This window comes from Poecile atricapillus, chromosome 8, assembly GCF_030490865.1.
Source record: "Poecile atricapillus isolate bPoeAtr1 chromosome 8, bPoeAtr1.hap1, whole genome shotgun sequence".
Taxonomy (NCBI): domain Eukaryota; kingdom Metazoa; phylum Chordata; class Aves; order Passeriformes; family Paridae; genus Poecile; species Poecile atricapillus.
In genome coordinates, this window is record NC_081256.1 from 13,099,547 (window position 1) to 13,126,775 (window position 27,229).

A 27,229-nucleotide genomic window follows, 5' to 3' on the forward strand; every position below is an offset into this window, starting at 1 on the left:
GTCACACACAAACACGGCCGTACGCAACATGGCGGCAGCCAGCGCCAGTCCCGCGCCCCCTCCCACGGCGGCTCGAGAGCCCGGCAGGGCCGGGGGCTGAAGGGGCGGGAAGGGCGCCCCGCCCCCCGCGCGCGTGGCGGCCCCGCCCCCGGCCCTGGGATGGGGCGGGAAGGGGGCGAGGCCTCACGCGACCGGCCCGCATCACACGCAGCCAACCGCTGGCTGCCGGCGGCGCTCGCGCTGGGCCCCGCCCCCGGGGCGTGTCCAGTGGCGGGCGGGGGAGGAGCCCCCCGGGGCGGGGGGGGGGGCTCGGCGGCGGCGGGAGCGGCGGCGGCGGCGGAGCCCGAGCCCCTCCCCGGGGGCGGGTCCGCCCGGGCCCGCGCGCTGCAGGCGCCGCCCCCCCTCCCCTGCCCTCCCCCTCCCCGCCGGCCCCTCAGTAACTTGGCCGCCTTTTATCGGGCGGGCGGCGAGGCGGGGAGTTTATTGGAGCCGGAGCCGCGGTGCTGCCGGGGTGGGCAGCGAGCTCGGCGGAGGGCGGGGGGCCCGGCGCGGCCCGGGACGATGCTGCGGCTGGTGTCGCTGAAGTTGGGGCGGCTGTACCGCTACGTGAAGCTGGCGGTGCTGGGCAGCCTGGCGGCGGCGCTGGTGCTGAACACGCACTCGCTGCTGGCCTCGCTGCAGCGCAACGAGCTGTCGGAGCGGCGCTTCCTGCAGCTCAATAAGTGCCCGGCCTGCTGGGGCACCAGCTGGTGCCGCAAGTTCCTCAACGGGCAGCTGCGGCTGGAGAGCTGGGGCCGCCTGCGCCTGCTGGACTTCTTCAACGTGAAGAACGTGTACTTCGCGCGGTACGGGGAGCCCCGCGAGGGCTCCCGCCGCGTCGTGCTCAAGCGCCTGGGCTCGGCGCAGGAGCTCGCCGACATCGACACCAAGATCTGCCGCCGCGCCACCGGCAGGGGCCGCTGCGACCTGCTGCAGGCGCTGCCCGCCACCGAGTTCGCCAGCCTGAACGGCGACGTGCGGCTGCTCACCCCCGGCGCCGTGGAGGGCTGGTCCGACCTGGTGCACTGCCCCTCGCAGCGCCTGCTCGACCGCCTGGTGCGCCGCTACGCCGAGACCAAGGACTCGGGCAGCTTCCTGCTGCGCAACCTGAAAGACTCGGAGCGCATGCAGCTCCTCATCACCCTCGCCTTCAACCCCGAGCCGCTGGTGCTGCAGGTAAGCGCGGCCGGCGGTGCCCGGGTGGGCGCGCTCCCGGCGCTGCCCGTCCCGGCGGGACCCTCGCCGGAATGGCCCTTCCTGACCCTCGCCGTGTCTGCGGGCTCCCGGACTGCTGGCCCCAAACCCCGCCGGATCGCGGGGGCCGCCGCTGGCTCTGTGCCCGGACTGACTCTCCTGCAGAGATGCCGGCAGGGCGGGCTGAGCAGAGGGTCCCCAGTCCCTGTCTCCGGGCAGGAGGCGTTTCTATAGCTCACTCAGACTGATCAGCTCTCCTCCTTCCTTCCTTCCTCCATCAAAGACTGCGTGTGTTTTCCCGATTTGCCGTCCTCGTCAGGGTTTTAATTCCAATCCCATCCCACTGTGCCGTGGGGTACCGAGCGGCAGCCGCGGTCCCGCAGGAGAGTGCGGGTCAGTGCTGGAGGCTGATGCTCTCTGCTCACTTGTGCCTTTGGCACAGTTCGGTGTCAGCCTGTTCCACGATTCACATATTCCCAGACAGCTGTGGGTGCCCGTGATTCGTTCCTTAGGGTCTCAAGTTTAAGAGGGAGTGCGTAGAGACTATGCTGCGATGATGCTGTGCTTTCCTTGTCAGAAACTGACTCATGTGCTATGTCATGTTCTTAATGTGAACTAAATATAGTTAGTGCTGGTGAAAATTAGAGATAGGTATTTGTAGCCTATTTGTAGAAAACAGACCGGCAAATAAATGAACAGTGTTCTCTTTACAGCGATTACATGTTCTGTAGTCTTTAATTAGGGATTCTAGTTATGTGCACACACCTGACATTCGTGCTTTAATATGTTATGTAAATTTTTAGGTAAAAAACGGCTAGGAAACTTCTGTGGCACCATATCTATTTAGATGGGGAGCTTTGTATTTTGGTTTTTAACATTATCAAGGGAACTCCCAAGTGTGCCTTTAGCATGTAGATTTGGAATCAAAACTGTTTTGTCTAACTACTGAACTGTCGTTGCCTTTATCCAGTGTATGATTAAAATAATATTTGCAAATATGCTTTGAAAACATTACCTCATGATTTCTATTAACATCTGCTGTTTCTCTAGTGAGAGGCCAAGAAATGCTCAAAAAGCAGTGCTGCAGGCTTTACCCTCCAGAAAGTTCACCTACTGACTAATTTATAGGAAAAAAAAAAAAAAAAGAACTTAATTACAAATGTGTTATTCGGTAGTATGCCTTCAGTCTCTCCATGTTTGTTTTTGAAGTGCATTTCCAGTCTGCGTCTCAGCAGACTTGAGGGTACAGTAACTCTCCCATTCTGCTGTGAAGTTGCTTCTGAGCACAGTGAGAAAGGAAACTCCACTTAAGAAATAAAATCAAAACTGCTTTGCTCTGCTGAGTATATTCGGAAATTCTTGAGAAGTGATTTGTTTTGGCTGTGTTTCATGCAACTTACTTTTTAGGTTTTGAGCAGTGGTTCCAACATACTGAGTGTAGACCTCGATGGCCAGAGAACTGTATTTCTTCATAATTCGTTACAGACAAAGGGTATGGCACTCTCCTGGCATTTACTGTAGTAGGCTGGATCATAAATGGTGGGCAGTGGGTTGATTAGGAGCCTTGGTTCCTCTCAACTTCTTGGTAAGCTGTAAATGAGTCCTGAGATTGTCAAGCAAATCTACTGAAGAGAAGAAAATCTTGGGTGGACTTGAGCACTCTGCTGTACATTTATCTTCAGGGTACAGCTGAGAGCAGAGCAGGTCAAATTCATGAGAAGTGAGGCAGCCTTCAGCAGTTCAGAGCAAGGTAAAGCAAGTCCGTCACCTTTCAATACATCAAAAGTGTTTCATGGAGTCTTGTAAATGTTGATGTTCAGGCATATCTTGGACAATATTTTTAGGGGAGGTTCAGGCCAGCTTTGTGTGCTTAATCATTCCTACTGGTTTCTCCGGAAGAGTGTTAATTAACTTTGGTATTAGGTACTTGAAGTTTGAAGACTTTTCCTCAGTTAGGAATGAAATGTGTAAAATACATGAATCTGTATGAACTCTTCCCATTCCACACTACTCCAGGTTTAGACTCCATCTGAGAAACATGTAAGGAACGGGTAATTCTGTGTTCTGCAGCTCTTGCAACTGCAACAGCCAGACACTCTGAGAGGTGGCTACTTTATAGAATTGATAACTGACTACTGAGAATGTTGTTTGTATTTGTACATAACATTTGTAAAACATTTTATGGTGTAGTGTCTGCAGTATTGATGAAAGCAGGTGCTGCTATGGGGATGAAACTTGTCAGCTTGCTTTTAAAAATCAGCTTCCAAGAAAAGAGACCTGCATGACGTTTTACGAAGAATCAGATTTTAATTTAAAATAAAGCAATCAATAAATTGATGCATTTAACTCATGCTGTCTGTCACCAGAGGGCACAAGGAAAAATATTGCCTGTTTTTGCCTCAAGGCTTTCATGGAATACTACAGTGAGTGAGCACTGTTATTCATAACAGTTATGGTTTAGAAGTGGCGATAATGTCTTAACTCTTGGTGTACAGAGCATGCAAGTTTTGTGTTGCTTAATTGTGTTATAGACAAATGTAAATAGGGAATTTAGAAGGAATTCAAATCTTGGTCTTTCATTTATAATAGAAAATTCACTGTAGTCTTCTACAAGAGCCAGCAATTTGTAGATTATGAGGCTTTTCATCAGAGACTGGGATTTTAGCTCGAAGCCTGTGTGGAGTGTGGATTATTCCTGAAGTGGTGTTGCTTGTGAACTGCATCAGCACGAGTGATTTACAGCTTCTGCTGTGAGAATATTTCAGGCGGGGCTTTAACCCATGGCACCATATTACTGTTCAGGGATTTGTATCAAAAGTATAATATTGCACAGTTTAGTGTAGATTACATACTGTAATCCTAACTCACTGTTTGTATTTTTTATAACTTTCTTGTTAACCTTCTTTGTTTGCACTTATTTATTGTGGAGGTGTACTTGGGGGTGACCTCAGCCCCTTTTGCCGTTTTACTTTGTTAAGCAAATGGAATGACAACTGCAGTATTGTTCCAAGTACAATTTACATATTTTTGGGGATAATAAAATACTAATTTTTCTTCTGTCGAATCTTCCTTAACTGCTGACTAATTTAATTCTCTCACAATTTTCATCTGAATTCCCATTTTAACCAAAGAACTTACATGCTAAAGATTTAACTTCTCATAGGTTTGGGTTTTTTTCATCTCCCCTCCCAATAGTTGCTTCCTGCAATAAAGACGAATACTTTTCAGTAAAATAAGGTCACATTTGTGATCAAAATGCTACATCAAAACCAGTATTTCATATAGGTTTGAACAGTTTATTTGGACAAAAGCAATGACAAAACTTGCTGCTGTTTCAACTCATGCATTGATTAACAGAGTATTTCAAGTGGGGATCACCTGGAGGATAGGATCTATGCATGGCATCCTATTTCTAACTTAATATGATGATGCTGTGCAACAAACACTTGCAAAGATAGGCTGGCTGAAGTTGCCCTAGGAAGCAACAGAAAAATTGAAAAAATAACTTGGATTAGAGACTGAGCGCAGTTCGACTGTTCACTCTGTAGAATTCATAGAACCATTCTGGATGTGAGCATGCTGATTTATCCTTGTCCTGTGACTTTCTATAAACCACCCAGCTTCTAGTTTGTCTTGTAAAATACATAGAGTGGAGAAAGTTTCTGCAGTATTTTCAGTGGTGATATCTACTTAAATAGTGGAGATTATTCAACTTTATCAAGTAACTTGGTTAATTTTTATCTTCACTTGCAAGTTGGAACATAAACTCAATGGAACTGAAATGTGTGATACCTCATTTTTCATAGAGCTCCTGCACTGATCCCTGTCAGCCTCCAGATTTCCTCTTTGGAGGCGCTGTGGCAGTCTCCTGACAGTTTTGGGTAACAGTTCCTGAGCTGCTGCTGTTGTGCCACTGTCTCTGCCTTGCTGTGAGCCATGGTGTGCAACCACACATTGTCTGGCACATTTTGCCAGTGGCAAAGTTTAAAGTTTTGTACTTAAACACAAAAAAACAGCAATGCCCCAAATTCTTATTCTCAGAATTAGGGAAAGTGCAATGTGACTCAAGACTGCTGAAATAAGAAATTGTTTCTAGATAAGAAAACTTTTTCAGTAAGGTGGTTGTATTTCTCCAAAGATCTTATGTTTCCCTGAAAAGACAGTTTACATATGTACTGGCAAAACTGAAATACAGGATTTATAAATTGTTCTGGCAGAAGTATGTCTAGAGCTGGTCTTGTTACCCTCAGTCTTGCTGTGGTGTTGCTTCACACTATTGCCAGGTGCCATATGAAAATGTCAGTTGAGTTTGCCTTGTTTTCAGAGTGTTGTGGTTTAACCCCAGCTGGGAACTCAGCCCCACGCACTGGGATGGGGGGGAGAATTGGGAGAGTAGAAGTGAGAAAATTTGTGGGTTGAGACCAAGACAGTTTAGTAAGGAAAACAAAGCCAAACAAGGGATTAATTCAGCAATTCCTATGGGCAGGCAGGTACTCAGTCATTGCTGGGACAGCAGGGCTCAATCACATGGAATGGTGACTTGGGAAGACAAATGCTCTCACTCTGGATGTGTTTCCCCCTCCTTTCTTCTCCTTCCCCCAGCTTCACATGCTGATCATGATGCCATATGGAATAGAATATCCCTTGGATCAGCTGGGGTCAGCTGTCCTGGCCGTGTCCCTTCCCAGCTTTTTGTGCACCCCATTCCCTGGCTGGTGGGGTGTGGAGCAGAAAAGGCCTTGGCTCTGTGGGACCATTGCTCGGCAATGATCAAAACATGCCTGAACTACCAATGCCATTTCCACACAAATCCAAAACACAGACCCATACCAGCTACTACGGAAAAAATTAGACCAGCACACAAAGCAAACTTGAAATTTGCACACATACTTTGCAATTAAAATAAAATGCTTGTGTGTAATGAATATTTTTCAAGCTATAGAAGGTATCTGTCAATTAAATCCAGAGTGCATTAATGCAACTTTGTCTCAAGCTGTAGCTTTTAACAGCCTGTTTAAATGAACATTCTTCAAAGAATGATGGTGAACATTTGTGTCTTGTATGTAAATTGCAAGATTCAAGGACTTTTATTTCTCTGACTCTAAAGAAATGCCAGTCTCTATGTGCCAAATAGCAGTATTTCTGCATTTTTAATAGACTGTGTAAATCATTGCCCCTCCCTCAGATGTGGTTTTAGCTTTCTAAATGCTTAAGCTTAATGAGATTTTCTTACAACTTCTGATGATTCTTATTCCTTGTGGGGAAAAAACAAAACAAACCAAACAGCTGTATCGCTATTCCTAGTATAATTACTCTGCATGAACAGTCTGTGGCCACATAACCTGAAATTCTTCTGGTTTCTCTACATGTAATCCTTGTGTTTTCTGTTTGGTTTTGTTACGGGAAGAGCAGTAGTTGACATCTGGTAAACATATATTAAAACTTTAACTGATCAATTTGAAACAATTTCTTGCACAGAATTCCCTTGAAGTAGCAATTTGGCCAAATGTTCCACAGAATCTTTTTGCTGATCCATACATAAGAAGTAAATGGGCAACTTCTTCTTTTCTGTTTTTTGTACACACTCTTCTAATCATAAGCTATTTTCTGTAGTTCTGTTCTAAATACATTTTTAGAATGGCAAGTCAGTTTTAATACTTGGTACCCTTTAAACCTTCTTCATTACTGAATTTGGTGTTTCTTTTCCATAATTCTTTATGCCATAAGCCAAGTAGCAGATTTAAGGTGGTTATCTGCAGTACCTGACATGTCCCTGGGTGGACTAGAGTTATTTAAGTCCTGGCTCGTACAGATACTAGGATTCTAATAGACTGAATTTCCACTGTGAACTTTTTAAAAGGAATGAAAAACTGTTCTTTGTTGAATTAAAATTGAGTGGCCTCATGTTACAAGAATGTTTCACTGATGTGGTTTTATTGAAAACTGAAGAATAATTTTTTTGCAGTGACATATGACTGTACATACTAAACCAGAACTGGCTTGTACTTGTCATGTTAACTGTCATATTTAATTATGTTCCTTGAGTTATCAAAACTGTTTTCATCCTTCTTTTGTAGTGAAGGTTCCCTAGAGTGAAAACATGTAGGGTGAATTATAAGGGATATTTTAAAATAGTCTAGAAATTCTTGAAGTTATTGTGGGCTGTATATTATGATGAATGGCTGTCTGGATTTAAAGGCTGTTGGGAAGTCACTATACAGACTTAAACAGACATTCTCTTGAGAAATTCTCACTCTTGCAGTTTTTAGTGGCAGAAACAAGTTTGTTATCTTACACTGGAACCTTGCAATACCAATATTCTGGTATGTCAGATGTGTAGGGGGAGTTGTGGTTTACTTCCCTGAATTAAGTAATTGAGGCTTTGTTTTAGACTCCAGTTTTGCAAAGTAATTTTAAAAATAAGGCCATCTCTGCTAGGACTCCTTTAAAGTGATATATTCCAGGCTTATTGCTGATGAGCAATAAATACACAGTGAATATTTCCATCTGTTGAAAATTTAATCTGAAAAAAACTTTTATGAACTGCAAACCAATTTGAACAGGTGACAGCCAATAATGACATTAAATTTGCATTACTATGCCTCTCGAGTTTAATCATTGTTCATTAATTTATTCAGAAAAGAGGCATATCTCTGCTGACATTCTGAAATACAAGTTCTACAGCTGAAGTGTTTATCTTAACAACTGAGTATTTAGAGTTTTGTGTATTTTTGTTCTGTAGTGTGTCAGTTAACCCTGTTGTGAGCCTCTTGTTGGCGCGAATTGTATATAGTAACTGGTTGAAATGTAGTCGAACAAAAGTCAGATGAATTAAAAAAACATGGTTTGAATGGGAACACCAATATCTGGAGTACTCAATGAAATCCGCTGTTCACGCCGTGTGCGTAGGCTATATGTGTATAACTTCTGTGGGAGTTCTAGGTAAATGTCAAATGGTGTGGCATGTAGTTGAGAATTACATGGTTTTCATTGTACTCACTAGCATTCAAAAAAACATTTGAACACGTGTCTTCCAGAATGCAGATCAGTTCCTGACAAAAGGAGGCATCTGTGTTTAGACTGTGCTTTGTAACTCCTTTGATCCGGGAAACATCATTGTAAAATCTGCTCTCCAGCTCTTCATGGTTCCAGAGCTTTGCTTATTTGCCTTGGTGACTAATACAAGTGCTACTTTTGTTTACACTGCAGAATCAGCAGTACTCTGGGAAAGAACTAACTTTCCTTCTGAGGAAAAGCAGGAAAAGCATGTTATTTGAATTCCCCTTGCCCTGCCCCCTTTGTGCCTGGGCAGATGCAGTTCAGCAGGATGATTTAGTGAAGGTGGCAGGGAGAGGGTCATTTTGCCATGAAGTTCCTCAGGGTCCTACAGAGACAAGTCCCCGTTCTGCTTGTGTGTGTTTTTTAAAATGTCATCACATAGACAATTTAGCTCTTTGTTTGGGCAGATTCAGCCTGGGGTGTTTTTTCTGAGCTGGAACTCACTTTATGCAAACATTGGAGGTGACAAATACAGCATCTTCTGGGATAGTTTTGAAAATGAAAAGCATGGTTTTTTTACAGTAGAACAAAAATGTCAGTTATTACTTAAACTGGCTTGGCTTTTTGGTGTTGATTATGAGGATGAATTATATGCTTTATTATGATAAACTAATATTCTTTTAAGTGTTTAACTGAAAGGGGATTTGTGTTACTGCAGAATACAATAGGCCTTATCAGCTTCAAGCTGGTGGGTCTTCACTGCCTGATCTAATTCACAGCTCTGAACAAAAAGCAGTGGCACATTTGTGTATTTTCTCAGGTATAGACAGATGGAAGTGAGGAAGACAAATGCACCGATAGTGTTTTGTGCTTCAGTGAAGTGATAAATTTGCTATGTGAATTCTTAATATTTATTCTGAGACTACAGTATATTTTTCAAAGGCATAAATGCAGTGTTATTCTTTCAGGAACTGCATGTACACTGTCTCTTTGACAGGGTTTGTTTAGGTTTTTAAGTCTTGCTTAGGTAACTTGGATCTACACTAATTAGAGCAAGGAAAATATGTTTTGGGGATGTATCACTGGGAATGGAGGTAGCAGAAGTTTTTGGCGTCTTTACTGTTTTCCATCTTTCAGAAGATTATACATACAGAATACAGAAAGATAATGTTACTGAGGGGAGGCTTTCTAAGATACCTGTTTTTAGATTTCCATATGCATTACTTCATTTTAAAACACTTAAAAAAGTTTGTCTATGGTTTCCATGGCATTTGTGTGTATGTTCACAGATAAAGTGTAAGTGGGTGCATCAGAATCAGATTATTTTGTCAAACAGCTGTTTCTGGTTTTGAACAAGAGCTTAGTTTTTACCTTGGTTGTCAGATGTAGGTTTTTAAGTCTGTAAATAGCATATTCAAATACCAAATTATCTAATTAAACATGCAGACTACTCAGATAAAACCTAAAATAAAGTTTAGATTTATTCCCCAAAAATCAGATTCTTAACAGCGATTTAAGAAGCTTTTTGTTTCGAAATGCACTCGTTCATGGAAAATGTATTTATTAATTATATAAATTTGTTTTCATTTCTTACTGGCTTTCAAAATTTTGATACATGAACCAAAAAAATCCTTGTCAAGTTAGCTGCAGTTTCCTCTTAGAAAACAGCTTTCAAAATAGAATAGTACAAAAAGTTACAAATCGCTGCTTGCAAAGACAAGAGATCTGCACTTCAATTAATATTCTTGTCAAATTCACCAAGTGAATATAAAAACTACTGAATGAGGCACTTGTACATATTTTTATCCCCTTCTTCTGCTACTGACTTGGGTAATGAAGTGTAGATATGGCTGTTACATGCCAGTTGGAAGGGAGCCAAAGCAGAGCTGTTGTTTGTACATGTGCAGATGTTGGCAGGATTCCCTGCACTCCTGTTGTCAAAAGATGTTTTTATTGCCACGGTGTTATAAATATATCTGTTACAGCATGGCATGCAGATATTCTGCTGGTAACATGAAGGTGTGCACTTCTGAATAAAACAAACTGCTCCTAGAATTTATTTTCCGGAATGAAATTCAGTGTACGCAGTGCAGGAAGCATAATAGATGTGTTTGGAAGATCAGTGTCTAAGGCTGTACTTTGAAAATCAGTTTAATCCTTCACATAAATCCCTGCTGTTGCTGGAAAGGAAAAGTCCTCTTAGCTCCTTCCCTCTTCTGCACCCAGCTGTTGAGGCCTTCTCTTTTCCTCTCAGCAGTTCATCCTAGCTTGAGGTGGTGATGTGATATGGATCAGGATCTGATCCAAGCGAGCACCAGCCTGGCAGGTACCAGCCTTGCTTTCCTAATGATGTGCAGGGGATTGAAATGAGTGTGCTTATAGGGTTGTGAGGGAGGGACCCCTTTGCTTCCAATGGTAGCACATCTTTTGCCAGTTCAACTGTTCGTGGTTGAATTTGTGTTTGAAAAGGAAGGCAAAGTCATAAGCAGGGCAGGGTTGGAATATAGAGAAGGAGAACTGTGGAAAATAAAAGGAGTGGGGTGGTCCAAAGTAATATATAAATAGAAATATTTAAGCACAATTGAATTGGGTGCTGATAAAATGCAGCAATATGAAAATATCATGCACGGTTGGTGAAATTAATTGTGTGTGTATCAGGAAATGTAATCAGGTGACTTCTCCAGTTTAAAGAGAAGTTCATATGATGCAGGTAAAACAAGTAATTTCATTTGATGGACAACAGCTATTTGCTTCTTGTTTTGTTTTGGTCCAGGACTGAATGCAGTCACAATAAATGCACATGAAATAGCTCTTTGGTGATATTTTTTGATGCCACAGCCATGTTTTGTTGTATAGTATGATCAGAATGAGCAAGGAACAATGAATTAGCACATACTTAGCTGTTGGAAGGGTATTTTGTTAACCACAGAACAAGTGGAAAAAAAACCCCAAAACCCTCTTAACTGTGGAATGTGACACTTGACTTGACCCTAACTGGTGGCTATTTGGCTGTACTTGTGCCTTCATTAATTGCCCTTAGTCATGCAGGTAAATAAGCCTGAAGGCTGGATAAGGTCTTCCCTATTGCATGGTAGATTTAGTTACTGAGAGAGTTTTAGTTCTGCTGAGTTATGTGTATCACAGCTTGCAAATACCATAGTGCTCTCAAACTTGTCAAATTAGTTCGTATTATCCTCAGGGTTTATCACAACCTGTTTTGCTTATGTGATAAAAATAAAGTTCAGACATGGAGACATGTCAAAAAACTTCGAACCTATTCTGTTGTTAACATGCCTCTGATGTCCTTTTACCCAGCCAAGAAAGGTGGTTCCTTGTAATGACTGATAAACATGGTTACTTACCCAGAATTTGTCTTCTAAAGTTTGCCACCTTAGAGAGCAGCTTCATGGCTTTTGCCATAAAAATGGCAAACATTATCAATTACGTATATTAATTATGATTTTGGTTTCTTCAGGTGTACTATATAGACAAGGTTGGTTATGTTAGGCACCTCTTCCCTGCATGGTCTTGTAGTTCAGATCTCTTCTACATGGTGTGTTTCCTTTCAGTCTCTTTCCCCAGTTGACAGTAAATGTTTCCTGCCATCGTGGATTCCAGAAGGTATAAAGCTTTCATTCATCAAACCCTCCATGCTCATGTAAAACCTTTGCTACATCATTGCTGCAGAATTGATCGTGAGTGGTGTCTGGTGACACCATAGTAAAGCAGAACAGCAGGAGGAAGGAGCATGGGCACGTGGTGGGATCTCCTAAGAGTGAAAATTGGTGTATATCATATTCTTAGAGTGCTAACTTCTATACATTTGGGGTCTCTTAAATTGGTACATTTTAGTTTCTTCCTGTTGTGTTCCTATTCAGCATCCCTCTGTAGTTTGGAGGGTACATTTTTTGTAAGTGTGTGTCTGTTCGTATTGAAGTCCTAGGGCACATTCAGCACAACTGAATTAGGAAAACCATGCTGGTGTGTTGTGGCTTGTTTTGTAATTGCTTGTAGTGTGTCATTTCTGTTCATTCTCTTACGTTAACTTCCAAAAAAAAAGTACTGTTGAAGACAGATTTTACTGTTGATAAAAACGTTATATGGCTGTGTGTAATAAACACAAAGTATCTATGTAGCAATTGATCAAGAAATAGACTGTTTGGGTATACTAGAAAATTAAGAAACCTCAAAGGCATCCCATTAACTGGGAAAATGGAAGGAGTGGTGGTAGAGAGAAGGAGATGCCACTTAGTAGAGTTTTGGGTTTTTTTCAGATTATTAAAAGAACCGGTTTTAATTAAAAGATCAAATACAAAAATCTTTTGATGAAAAATATACTTGCATTACTACAACAGACGTGTAATAAAACACCAAGAGAAAAAATGGTTGGTGAAATTGTATATGTAAATATATGTGAGTGTGTATGTGTGTGTGTGTGTGTATGGATGGAAAGGTGGATATGGGCTGTGTATTGTTTCAGGTCATCCAACTTTTTCCCTGCGTTAGTCCAGCAAGGCCTCTTGATTGCATAAATACATTCTGTATTGTTTTTCCTTTCCTTTCAAAACTTAGAAATATGTGAATTATTGTGTTGATGGATATTTGCAGCTTTCTCTTCTAAGTTTTATTGAAAAGTCTTTTAAAATCTAAGCTGTTTTGTATTAATTAAAATTTTTGATTTTTTTTATATACAGAGTTTTCCATCTGATGAGGGCTGGCCATTTGCAAAGTACTTGGGAGCATGTGGAAGAATGGTGGCTGTCAACTACGTGGGAGAAGAGCTGTGGAGTTACTTCAATGCACCATGGGAGAAACGAGTGGATCTGGCCTGGCAATTAATGGAAATAGCTGAGCAGCTGACAAATAATGACTTTGAATTTGCACTCTACCTCCTTGATGTCAGCTTCGACAACTTTGCAGTGGGACCAAGAGATGGGAAAGTTATCATTGTAGATGCAGAAAACGTTCTGGTAGCAGACAAAAGGTTGATCAGACAAAGTAAGTGTTTTCTTTCACTCCCTTCACCCGGTGTGTCTCACTTCATTCTCTGCAATGTTTAAAGTATGTGTGGTTGCTAAATACATATTTCGTTTGCTTTACAACTAGACCACTAATTAACAAACAAATTGGCTTCTGCAATTAGACTACTAATTAGCTTGACCAATTTGTCGGTTTCATGAGCTGTTGAGCATACCTGGACGCTGTTAATTACTGGAAGAGAGGGTGTTGGCACTGGGTGTATTTGAACAGGTGGATGGACAGATAGATAAGGAGCCTGGCTGTCTTTTCCACCTTAGCTAAGAGAGAGAGGGTTTTCTTTGTGTTTTCCAGGCACCTATCTAACAATGGAAGTCCTGGAATTCTGCTTTCTGTGAATAACAAACAGTGCCTGCTTTGCCTTGGTCACATAGCCTGACTTTGCTTCCTGTTGGTTCCCTGTAATAATGGAACCAAAGGAATGGGTAATTCTAGTGCTGTTTCCAAATCAATTTTCTTTCTGTCAGCTGTAAAAGGTCAAAGCAGTGGCATCACATAGGTTTATATTCTTTTTGAGCTTATAAGGAAATCTAAGGGCTGGAGACGTAGAACATGAAACTCTGGATTCTGCAGAAGTTCATGGCACTTAGCACGGCCAAGTGATTACAGTTTGCTTTGGGTGAATGGATTTTTTTAAGTTTTGCAAATAGGCTTTGTATATTGTGCTGCAGAATTAACTTTTTTAGACTGTGTTTTTCTATGCACACTCTTTTCTGTAAGGAAGTGTGTTTTGGGGTTGTTTAGTTTGGTTTTTTTATTAGATTTATTATATGTTCTGAAGCAGCTTAGATTAAAACTATGAGTCTACTACGGGAACATTTTAGTATGTTGAATATCCAGTAAATTTACTGTAGAACCCTTTCCTTTCCATTCCTTTCTTTTCCATTCCTTTACCTCCCTCTTAAAATAATATTACTGAAGGGTGTCATTTTTGGAGCATGTCTGAATTGGTCAGGCAGAAAGATGTCCAGATGAGCTCTGAAAATGTTTATACAAACGTGGAATAGGAGCGAGTAGCTCCTTGCAGGACGTGAATGCTGCAAGTGTCACATCTCTTGTCCCAGCAACGCTTTTGGTGTGATTTATGATTTAACAAACAAGAACACAGAAAACAAAAGAGGACACGAGAAAATTCTTAGTCTTTGTATAAACTTGTGTTGCAGTTGACATTTAATACTGATTTCATGGATCTTTTGGAAAGTTCAATTAGACAATCTCTGTCCAGAGTGACCTATATGCCTGTGTAGATATTTCAATATGTACCTTCTGTCAAGATGCACTGTACAGTAATACCTAATTGTATTCTGTGTGGGATATCATATTTGAGTTTGCTGAAGCCCTTTTTTCCCATTCTCCTTTGCTGGCTTTTTTTTTCCACATTGAATTTGCAGTTAATTCTACAGATCTTATATCTTGTTTTTATAGTTTCGGTTGTCATCTTTCAGTACTCTTTTTTTTCCTAAACTGACTCTCAGTGTGCCGTCAATGAGAGGACCAATAGTCAGCTCAGAGACTAGCCAAGTACAGATTAATTTTCCCTTGTACCTCACACTGCTAAGAGAGATCTGCAAAGCTATGGGACTCTATGATAAGGACCTCTTCTCAAAGCTGGCAGTAGGCTGTAAACTTAAGATGAAAGTTTTCTAACAAAATGCAGTAAGAACTCAGGAGAGCTCACACTTAGTAACCTTTCAAGTGTTACTACTGCATGAGGTATTTTATGTACGTCAGGTTTTATGTTAAAGAAAACTGACAAGGAGAAGGGTTTGTACATGTATATAAATGCCATTTGCCTTGTTGAATTTTACTTTTTTCAAAGCTTATAAGTTATGTATTTGGTTTTTTATATACTTTCTAGTTACTGCCATGTCGAAAGTAAGATAGAAGATAAAGTTTCAGAAGTTTATAACAATTACATTGCAATGCTGTTTTAGTCTTTGGTAGACCACTTGCCATGACTAGTTTCCAGGGCAACTGGAGAACCCAAATCTGTGTTGCTAAAACAAATTGTGTTGCTTGTTTGTTTTTCTCTCAGCTTTGGCTCTGGATTGTTCTCTTGTACGTGCTCATGCTACATTTTTTCCTTTGGGTATGTGTGAATGTAGATTTCATGTGTTTACTTCGCTGCTTTTTATCCTGCCCTCTCTTTGCTATCTCTTTTGCCCTCTTTCTTTCTTTCTTTCTTTCCCTTATTTTTCATTTTGCCAGGACCATTTCAGCAGAAGGATGTATCAGACTGTCAGATGCAGTTTTAGGCTCGAACATTTCCAAGTTTATCTAAACAAAACTGGTTTGTAGTTTAAATATGACCAGTTTGCTGTGTATTGAGCTTCTGATTGTATTCAGACACACATACACTCTTTCCTCCTCTCTCTCACTTGTTTTACTGTCTCCTTGTATTTCACAGATAAACCTGAGAACTGGGACGTGTGGTACGAAAGCAAGTTTGATGACTGTGATAAAGAAGCTTGTCTGTCCTTCTCTAAAGAGATTCTTTGTGCTCGTGTCACCGTGGACCACAACTATTACGCCATTTGTCAGAACCTTTTGTCCAGACACGCCACGTGGCGGGGCACCTCGGGGGGGCTCCTGCACGACCCCCCAGCTGAGATTGCCAAAGATGGGCGCCTGGAGGCCCTGCTGGATGAGTGTGCCAACCCAAAGAAGAGATACGGTCGATTCCAAGCCGCCAAGGAGCTCCGGGAGTACCTTGCACAACTCAGTAACAACGTGAGGTAGTCCACAGTGAAACTCCTCTGCAACACTGGCTAAAACACTATTGCAAAGACACATAGAAAACAGAAGTTTGGGATTCCTGTGTTAAAAAGACAGAATAAAAAACCCTAGTTTATCAGTTTTCTAAATACTGTAAAAATAGAATTTTATGGTGTTACAATGTTCCTTTGCAAACAAACAAGGTACTTACTGAATTAAAACTTGAGCTACTATGGACTGTCCTCCCTAACTGTTTAAAAGGGAGTAGGTCACAAAAGACTGTGATAGCTTAATTGACAGCTTGTGTGTCAAAGGGTACTTTACATAAAACTGCATTAGTGTCACAGTTTTGTGAAACTGATGTTCTTACTTGGAAAGTCAAGTTAACTGGTGGCCTGTTTTAAAGGCCTTTTTCCTGACATTGTCTCATTTTTGTGTTTGTTTAAACACTTTGAAGTGGCATTTACATCCAGGTAAATCTAGCTGTCTGCATTGTTTCAAACTGAACAGGCTTTCATGTTAATGCAGTGCACAACATTCCTACCATAAGTGCAGGATTCCAGAGGTTACTGTCTGAATTTAGGGGGTTTTACACTGTATTTTACTATGCTTAGACATTGTGGTTTGTTTTTTTTAAGATCATCATAAGCTCAAATCTCACTTGAACTAACATTAATTTAATGTCTTCTGTGGTTCTGCCATTGGAAATATCACTTAATGTAACTGTTGTACAAAACTTACCCTTCATGCCAGTATATGTACATGGCTCTTTAACAAGAAATCATGGTATGAACAAACTCTTTATTTTTAACAGAGATAATTTGAAAATTGGAAAGACACTACAATAAAAAGATATGTGTTAATTTAAATTGGGGATACAATAATGATTAAAAAATCAAAAATCACTAGTCTGGTGTAGTTTAACTATAAGCCAAAGAAAATGGTTTTGTTCATTAGTTTTTGAACATGTAGTAAACAAAGAATGCTATACTTAGTGAAGCTAATAATTTTCACAATTCAGATTTTGATGGTCCTTGGTTCTCTGAAGAACTTCTGAAACTGTGTACTTATGTGAGAGAAAACCCTAATTTGAATAATAATGTCAAGCAAGTTAGCAGTTTGTTTTACATCCTTCCCAAGTGTGTTGAATGGAATTTTCTGAATATTCATCCTTTGGTTTACCAGTAAGCTGTACTCACTCTAGGTACCTTTTCTTGAGCTGTTTGACTATTCCCAGTACAGTTGAAATTGACTTGTTGAGGTTTGTGTAAATATGGAGTTGTTCTCATAAATCACAGTTTTTATAAAAGCCTCAGTTACTGCTACAAGAACTCACTTGAAAGCTTGCTCCTCAGATTTTTGTTTTGCTTTTTTATTACAGCTACTATGCTTCATTTTCCTGAAATCTTGTTCATACAAAGATACTCTTAGGAAATGTGTGCATATTACTTCTAGTAACAGTAATGAAGGAGATTAATACTTCTTAAGTGTGTGTATAAAACACTATTTTGTACAAGCTAAACTCAATTCTGAGCAAGGTAAAGTGTGCTGCTTCTGAGAGCAGAGCTGCTCTGCCTCCTGCACTGCATCGAAGCCTGATGGAAGTTGTTCTGCCAGTGAGGAAAATGGCAAACTCACTGACTTGCCCTCCTTTCTCAAATCTCAGAGTGGAGTCATACAGAGATGCAGAGTGCTCTGATTTCCTAGGTCACTGTATTTTGAGGGCACACTTTAATGGTGAACATGGTGGTGGTGCTGGGTTGCTGATTGACTTGATGATCTTAAAGGTCTTTTCCAACTTTAAAGATTCTATGATTAAGGATATTTTAGAATTGGAAATTCTCACTCTTATGTCATCATTGCCTTTGTCGTCTTAATTTGTTCCCAGTCCCTTGTCTTGTTTTCTGAAGTTAGAATTCCCAGTGCAGTTTTAATTTTAATTTCTCCCCTCATTTGAACAGTTTGATGTGCTTGCTCTGGCATAAGCTGTTGGAGAACGTTCATGTTGCTGTTCTTCATAAAATCCACTATTTGAAGAAGATAGACTAACCCTCTGACTAGGTACTACCACCCTACCATAAAAGCCTTGACTTACCACTACAGTTGATTTTTAAACATCTACCACATTTCCCAAGGAGAGAGTGGACTATGATTGTTAAAGTTGTGAAAGAAACAAACACTGCCAGTTTTGGTTACTACTTGAGACAGTTCTGTAACTGTCAGAATGTTCTCTTAGATTTTGTTTGGGGTTTAGTCCCTCCAGAAACAAGTTACTAAAGCCACTTGTAAAAGGAGCTTGGAAGTTAAAGGAAAATAAACCCCCCAGACCCCCACTACAACAAAAACACTACAGGGAAAACATTGTGGAGAGCAATAAATCTTGTTCCATTTGCACCTGTCAGATATTTATTGTACAATAACAATTTATATTTTTAGTCATTGCCCATTATTATTGATGAACATGGTGAAATATTTTTGAATGAGATGTTTGGGGTTTGTATGTGCATTAAAATTGTCCTTTTGTACTGTAAGTTACTGTTTGTTTGGAATATTTTATCAAAACTGTCTCCCTGTGCCTTTATATTACAAGAAAGTTGTTTCTGCAACTTCTAATGATATTAATAAAGAATACTTTAAGAACCTCATCTCAGCTATTAATTTTCAGATCAGTAAGTCTTTTAGGATTGACTGAGTCTTAAGATTGTCTTAGTCTAGGATGCATTACAATATACATAGAACCAGTTTTTGCAGTGTTCCAGAATGCACCATCAGCAGAAGTGACAGAGAGGAACCTTTTTTCCCCTCCTCCTTTCTAGTTTGAAGCCAAGTATGAGTGCTCTGTCAGGACCCTGGGTTTCACCATCCCCCCTGGGGCTCCGTCCCTGCCCTGAGGAGCCTTGGCTGGATGCAGGAGCGCCCTGGGGCTGTGGGGTGTCTTTGCAGAGGGACAGATGAGTGTGGTTGTCCTGCTGAAAGTAAGAGAAAGTACCTGTTTGGTGTGGCTGGAAATCAAGGCAAATTTTAGGAGCATTAGTAATGGACAGTGGTGGGGAATGGGGACTTGCATATTCAGGTCAGAGTGGGAAAGTTCTGACTTTAAAAGGAAAAATACCTGAGGCTATTTTTTTATATTTGGTGAATTAACTCCAGTGTTCTGAGAACAGCCCTGTGAAAGCAGAATGTGCTTCAAAGCAAAACAGGCTGTTTAATAAACAGCTTCTGTTCAGAGAGGAAGAGCTTTTTTGGGTGGGGGGAGTGTTAGTCAAACAATGTAATATGCATCTTTCTATTCTGAACATGATCCTTACGTATGAGTTTGACTTTTACTACAAATTCTATCTTCTGGTATTAGTGGAGGCTTGGCACATGCATTTGATGCGCCCTTGGTATAACAATACATTCCCAAATAGATACCCTGAGTACTTTTAAAGGAATGGGATTTTCAAAATGTAGTGCATTTTTATTTTGTGGGGATTTTTCCTCCAAAAGTAGTTCTGAAATTCCTCAAAACCGTTAAACAGCTGATTTCATATCTGCTAATCACCAATGCAGTTCAATTTTGACTTGAAACTTCTGAACTTCTTTGGTTTTCAGCTGGAATAGGAATGCCTGTTCTTTTCTAAAATGTACACAGTTGTCAGTGTGCAGCTATTTCACCTGGACCCAGGTGTGTTTTCCTTACAAGAAAGCTTAACACTTTCCTTATTTTGTGGGGTTTTTTGGTAGTTTCGCATATCAAAATTTTTGTTTACTGTTTCAAATTAATTTTCTTTTTCCCTGTGAGAAGAAGGGACTTACCTCCATCAGGAGACGGCATGGAAAAATAGGACCAGAATTCTGAGGGAAAAAAAATTGGGGGAATATTGCTGGGGAATTGAATGAAGGGAAACTTGCTGACTTCATTGTCTCACAGTAGAAAATTAGAATACTAATAATGGGCCTAATTATTCCACTTGCAGAATATCGGGAGCAGTTCTAATTGTTTATTTACACTAATTTGAGAAAATGTATGTGGAGATGGTTTAGCTTAGCGCACTCATGCTTGTTTTCCTAAGGGTAAATTTAGAGCTCTGGCAAAAAGCAGATTTAACAACTTTTAAGAATTGCTGTCTTTATTGACAGGCAGCACACTTATAATGAGGAGTGGAGTTTGTACAGTGAGCTCACACAGTTCCAGGATTATGGCAAAGCACACTCTGCGTTTTAGTCTTGGAATTCACATCCTACTTTTCATCCAGTTCTAATATGAATCAATATTCTTGGAAAAAAGTCTCAATTTACTTACTGTTTTATAAAATCCAAATATGTAAATACCTGGCAGCTCTCATTTTTGTTCTAGAGGAAGGTGGGGCTTGACAAAGGTTAGGAAAACACATTCTTTTCTCAGACCATCTTCTTACATTCTTTGACTTAGATGTTCTTGGTTGTGTTTATTTTTGTTGTTGGTGATGTTTTGTTTAAAAACTTCCTAGTTTACAAAGGAGGAGAACTTGACAGGGAAGTTAAAACCAGTTTAATAGCTATCCCTTCAGCTGTTTGCCTTCCTGTCCTTCTCAGCTGTACATACTTCTGCAGTTCTCCCCAGTGTCTCTTGTAGATACTGTCAGCAGTCCATCATAATATTTTCCTAATTATTTTTCTAATTACTTTTTTCCCCCAAGGTATTGTACAAAACTTTATATTGGGGTTATTGTTAACATCTTCCTAGAAGAGATGGTATTTTGTCTGTGTCAAATAGTAAAATTATGTATACATATAATTAAATTATGTTTGTCTTTGATCTTTATATAACCTGTTTATTTTCAGCATAATTTAGCACTATTATATAAATAGACCGGATTAGCTTTCTACTAACATTGTCTTTTTTTCTAAATAGTTAATTGGCAATTGAGGTAGAAGTATTGGGGTCATCTTGTTCCCTGTTCCTTTCAGGAAGGTGGGGTTTGGGTTAAGAGAAGCTGGCTGGTGAAATGTGGTGTTCACTCTTTGAAAGGTGGAAACACTGTGGAAGTGTTATGTGGCACATGCTTGCTGTGGTGTGTGCCTGCCCCAGGGCCACATATGTTATCAGAAACGGTTCTTTTCAGAATTTTGTAGAAATTCTTTGCTTGTGGACACAGCTGTCTGAATTTATAAAGGCTTGTCATGTCATGACTGCATTATCCAGGTGCTTGACCAGCAAGTGGGAAGGAGATAAAAGCTGTGGAGGTCTCTGTGTCCTGCCCAGGGCCTCTCCCCTGGCACTGCCCTCTGCTCCTTGGGGGTTGTGGTTGCCCTGTGGATCCCTTCAGTGCAGGGCTCAGCAGGCTGCAGCAAAAGCCTCTGCATCCTCAGTGTGTGCATGCCTGAGACCTGCTCCACCTGAGCTGGGACTTGTCTCCTCCACTGACATCTGCAGTGTGTTTATGCTCAATTAGCAGCTCCAATTTGTATTTGTTAGGGCTTGGAAGGCACTGGGTGTGCACATGGGTAAGAGCTGGTGGCAAGGAACCTGGTTCATGTGCATCAACACTGCTCTGCAGCAAGCCAGCACTGGGAAACAGGGATGGGATTGAGACATTAGTTTCAAATCTGCTTTACTCCTCCTGAACGTGGTTAATGTAAACCCAGACTCTCAGAGCTAAATGTATTCTTCACTAGGCAGAATGAGGACCCTGCATTTTGACTGAGCTTCCTTAGAGTTTAGTTTGTATATTATTTATCTATTAGTTTTTGCTAATGTCATATTCAAATTTTATCTGTATATACAAATGTCTATAAAAATGTACACATATATATGTATTTAGCATAAGCTGCTATTGCAGAACTCAGATTGGACTTCAGGCTCACAATTAATGATGTTTACTCAATTGCTTCTCTTGTGGAAAGTCTGATGACCCAATTTCCCTGTGTTCTTGTCTTTATGACTTTGTTCATCAGATCTGATGTCTCGAGGATCTAAAAACTGATCTGTAACCAGGTATTATTTGGAACAAACTAAGGGTCTTCTTGGATCTATATTCTCCATATTTTAAGTTATTTTCAAGTTTAAATTTTTGATTTGCAATGTGATAACTGAGCTTATATGGCACTGTTGTATTTATATTTTGATGCTTTACTAAAAAAGAATTGTGGTTTCTGATTGTTTTGGTAGTTACAAAGGTATTTTGATTTGAAGTACTACTCATAGAGACTTGCAAATATTTTGTTAGTACTGTAAGAGAAAGATTGCAGCTCTGGCTTTTAGATGTCCAGCATTCCTCAGCTCAATCCATTGTAGGAATTCTGAAATGCTCCTGCAAGGACCACATCTCTTGTAATTCACTAGATGTAGAATTGAGGCTGCTTCTTCTGATGCTTGGATTTTTGAGACATGAGAAATTGTTACCCACCTCCCTTAAGGCAAAAGCATTCTGAAAAGGAGAAGATATATTCTTACAGGTCATTTTGTGGTATTTTGTGGGGTTTTTGTTTGTTTGTTTGTTTGCTTTATTCCATACTTATCTGGAGTTCAACTGATTACATTTTGTTAGATTAATGTAATTATGCTGCCTTTATAATGAAATCTTGCAAAAGTCACTTTTTAGCAATTTGTATTAGTGCCTTTTAAATAGAAGTTTTTTAATTTTACTGTGATGTATTTCCATAAATAAGCAGTAATTACAAACATTTTTGCCAAGTGTAACACATCTTTTATATCATGATTTCTATGTGCTTTTTTTCTGTATGTGGGCTAGCAGTTTATTCTGTACACTGAACGTTGGCTGCCCACCAAAACCATCACTAGCATCACTCTTGGATTTACCCAAGGCACTGTTTCTTCCCTCTCTACCATCGCTGGAATTGATGTGTAGTAAGGACACAACTGCAGTTACACGTGGAGTGCTGTATGCTCCTGGTCTGTAGCACAGCTCTTTAGTGGTACATTACCAGAACTTCTCTATTCTACAAACAAATAAAACAAATTAGCTGTGTTGTTTGGGCCCCAATGCATGAGCCACAGTCTGAGGTGTGTTGGTATGAATTGTAAGGAGCTGGTAAAGTTAGAGAAAGTGGATTGATGAACAGGATACAAAATGGGTTTGAAGTTAGACTCTCACTTCACATGCATTGAAGGCAGAGTGAACACATTTAAAATAACGCACACATTGGAAAGTCATCCAGAGAGAAGAACTTTTGTTCCCATGAGCTGCACATGGTAATTTGCATGTGGTATACAATGATATCAGCATTGATGAATTGCAGGAAGAGCAGGTATTGGGGGGTCAGGATCTGTTTTTAAGATTTATTTGTGCTTAATATTTAGCAAAAAGAAAAGAAGTATAATTAGAAGACCATGAACCAGGGTAAGAGTTTTTTTTCCAAAGCAGAAACAATGAAGGGAGGATGTTTGCTGAAACAGCACCTCAGTCCAGGCAGCTGACAGATGTCTGCAGAAGGAAATCTGTTCAGCAGCCTGTGATCATCCTGTGTTGCACGTAGATGTTGATTTTTTGTTCTATTGATTTCATTTTGGTAGCTGTTTTCTGCTTTGCATTCAAGAGCCAGAATAAATTTGGCTTCTGCTTTTCCTTACCTAGTGACAGAGGAGCCTCAGGCCAAGCGTTGGTGGGTGCTGGTGGTGGCTCTTGGTGCAGCATCCTGCAGGCAGGGCCAGGGGGCTTCACCTCCACAGCCCTCCAGACTGCAAAGGCCTTGGGGGAAATGATTTCCTGGTTCAGGCTGATGTGCAGCAGCAGATTGCCAAAGGATGCTTTGGGGCAGCTTTTCAGGACCAGGGCACCTTGTCAGGTACCAGTTAAACAGAAAACGGTGTTTAACTGTGGGATAGCCACATGTCTTGAAAATCCTTTTGCAATTCCTGTAGCTGGACTGAGCCCAGTTTCCAGGGAACTTTTTCTCCACCAATATCTATCAGGGCGTGTAATTCACAGTGGCTGAAAGGTATGGTCAGATGATTCCCCTAAAGGCAAACCACTTAAGAGTATTCAGACCATATGTTTGTAATTCAAGTATCTGTGTTATTTAATGTTATATTTATTGAAGCCTATTCTTCTCTAGGCTTTTTCAAGGCTTCTAGATTCATGCTAGTTGTCCTACTTAGAGACAGCTAAGTAGCCCTTGATGTTTGTAGTGAGCCACAGGGGAAAGCAAGAACAACAACCCACCAATGCCTTTTGCAATTTGGATAGAAGTCCGAGGTGTCAGACGTGCTTTGAAGTAACTTGGTTTTCAGGGGCTTCAAAGCCAAGCAGTGTTTCTAAAATTAATTTCTTTTCTATTTTGACTACAGTTTTGGTAGACATCTTTTGGTAGTACATCTGCAGGTATTTTTCTCAGTGTGTTTGGGAATGTTTTAATACTTACAGATCATATTTCAAAGCTGAATGGAATCTGGTAGCATTTACCATACTTGCTGAATATGCTAAAATCCAGTCCTATTTAACTGCTTTGATAGTGTAAATTCTAGACTATAACCTCTTAACTGCCAGCTTGTTTTCCTAGTGAAAAAAGGTAGAATAAAAGAACATGTGCATTAACTGCTGGTTAAATTGTACAAAAGGCTGTGGTAAACCTCTCCTGTTTGCTGTGCATAATGTCTCTGTAGTGCTCTGTACAATACCGTGTGACAGAAAATCTTTTCACTGCAGTTAACCCATGTACAACAGTAAGATTTCTGTAAAAAAAAAATGATGCCACCTTGGTTTTCAGTGGAACAAAACAACGCTGGAGAAAAGAAAAAAGATAAAGAATCTGCTCATGTTGAGTATTGATGTGGCTGTTGATGGATCAGCAAATGATGTGGGAGGAGGTGACAGCAAACAAATCTGCTGGGCTCTGGAAGCAGCTGCTGTAGTTCACTGGCTGAACTCCTGCCCTGTTGGCCACAGGCATCCTGGCTGTAGGGAACGAGGGAATCTCTCACCACTTCACAATTCAGCAAGGCAAGGGTGAGCTCCCAGCAGTGAAGGATGCAAATCACTGCAGTTGTATATCCTGGGGATTTTAAGTAGACTGTTCTAGGCCAAATCTTTCCCTGAAGGGAACTCTTGGGAGTTGCTGAAGCTGTGTGAGGGTGCTCAGCAACCCTTTTGGGCGAGTAAAGTACCACACTCAGGGCTTTAATGTGTGGCTCAGCTGTGAAAATCTCTCACAGAGGACTGAATGTTCATGTTTGTGCTAAAACATCTATATACTTTATTTTTTAAGAATGAAGCAGGAAGTGTTTCTGAGCCCAGTAGGAAAGGCATAGTAATCTCCCATCCATTTTCCTTTGTGCATTCTGGGTTTCACAGAAGGAAAATACAGGTGTGTGGGCTTTGACCAGTCCAGGAGACCTCTGAGAACAAGGCTTGAAAATAGCTTGGTTTATTGTAGAAAGTAAGTCAAAGTGCAGGAGAGATGCTGAGAGGTGGAAAAGAATTGGTTAATCCTGAAATGTAAAGCATATTAAAAATCCGGACTACAATTCTGATTTTCAGAAAATGTTTTGCTTCTTCCCCAGCTTTCTCCCAGGTTATGTGTACACATTTTTCCTTATTTTCTTCAGCTTTAAATCCAGATGTACTATGCTGTGAAGTGAATGCATTTATGTGCTGTGCCATAATAGGATAATATTTTCCTGTACAGAGTTTCACAGTGCAAACATCTGTGGAAAAAGGTAACTCAGGAGCTCCAGCAGGAACTTTTCCTTGTTCTGTTTTGGGAAAAAGATAAACATTTGTGCTCCCAGTTCCATTCTCTCCAGTGCTTTCCTGGCAGCTTGAAAGGATCAGAGGAGTTCTGTCCTCTAGAACTGGTTTTGAAAGATTAAGATTTGAGCACTGTAATCTTCCCTGTACCACAGGGCTGAATGGATTCAGCAAAGCAGTTAAACACACGCTTTAAATTGGGGTTTAAATGAAGTTGCACAGAATGCAGTTTACATTTGTGTTTGTTTAAAAGGCGATTGAGGACCATTAGCACATTCATCCTTTCTTGAATCCTATATTAGACACCAGAGAAAATTGATTACACCTAGTTTTTATGTAACCTTGACATGCACTGGGATTGCTGTCCATTAGTTTTTGGGTTCAGTGACCAGAACAGAAAATTAAAAAGAAGCAAAATATTTAGGAAACTATTATGGCTACATCAAGCTAATCATGCAGGTAAAAGGCTTTAATAATAGTGAGAAGGTTATGCTCTGTAGATTGTAGCATCTGTACATTACATTTTCAGGTGTTGAATATCCAGAAGTTGGTAATACCATTCTTGCTTCTCTGTTTACTTAAGTCTATAATCAAACAACCATTTAAAGAAAGATTGATCTCCAACTTCCTCTTACAGTTGGAGTAATATTTAACTGAAGGTTGCAGCAAATTGAGTAGACTGATTTAATAGAAAGCATCATCCTTTTCACATATTTGTAGCACCTTCTCAGCAAAGAGCTCCTGTATCTGTGAAATAAACCTAATTTTATTGATTCAATTTTTTAAACTGTCTTTTGAGTAGTTATTGTAAAACATTAACCTTGGTGAAAATAAAGCTTGTTTTAGCTTGATATGACAGCAGTAATTTTTTAAAATATCAAATTAATTGAAGGTGTACCTCAAAACCACCCCATAACTGTCTAAGTTCTTATACTCTGGTCCTTCCATACATAATGGAGAGGCTCTTTCAGACAGTGACTTAAAACCTACTTCTAGAAATATGAATTATTCAATATTGCCTAAAAAAAGAAAACAAATAGAAAAATGAAACATATTATTTTCCTGAATAATATTCAGGAAATCCTGCTAAAGGAATAGACTAAGCCAAAATGCTGCTGCATGGATATCAGATTTAATGCCATGGATTTTGTGACATGGGAGATATATATGAATGTATGACTGTCATTTAATATTTCCCAAATGAAATTGAAAAGGTAAAAGTTAAAAGTGATTGTTCTAGTAGTGTGTGCATAGGAGAGCTGGCTAAAATTTAAAAAGGTTCTTCAGTATTTTGAACTTTGAAGATGAATATTTCCTGAAATGTCACAGTTCCATTACATATGGCTTATAACCTTTAAGTGTGGTTACAGTAAACCAAAATGTATTTCAGATTCACCATGCTAGTCCTTGATGAGAGATGTGCAGAGCTGTCATTTTCTCCAAGCATTCAGGTGTGGTCACTGGGGTTTCCACGGGTCTGTTCACAGAGACACTCTGCCTTTTAGCAGGTAAACACAGATTTGCTTTGTTCCCCCCCAAAGGAAACTGAGAAAAATGTGTCCTCAAAAAAAAGC

At 40.4% G+C, this 27,229-nt stretch overlaps 1 protein-coding gene across 1 annotated transcript; it reads left to right on the forward strand.

The window, feature by feature from the left end:
• Positions 1-447: 447 nt before the first annotated feature.
• On the forward strand, positions 448-17,286 carry DIPK2A (divergent protein kinase domain 2A). The gene is made up of 3 exons (XM_058844082.1): positions 448-1,215; positions 12,927-13,230; positions 15,677-17,286. Exons 1-3 carry the CDS (start codon positions 562-564, stop codon positions 16,006-16,008), a joined length of 1,290 nt encoding a protein of 429 aa, XP_058700065.1. The 5' UTR covers positions 448-561; the 3' UTR covers positions 16,009-17,286.
• Positions 17,287-27,229: the final 9,943 nt, after the last annotated feature.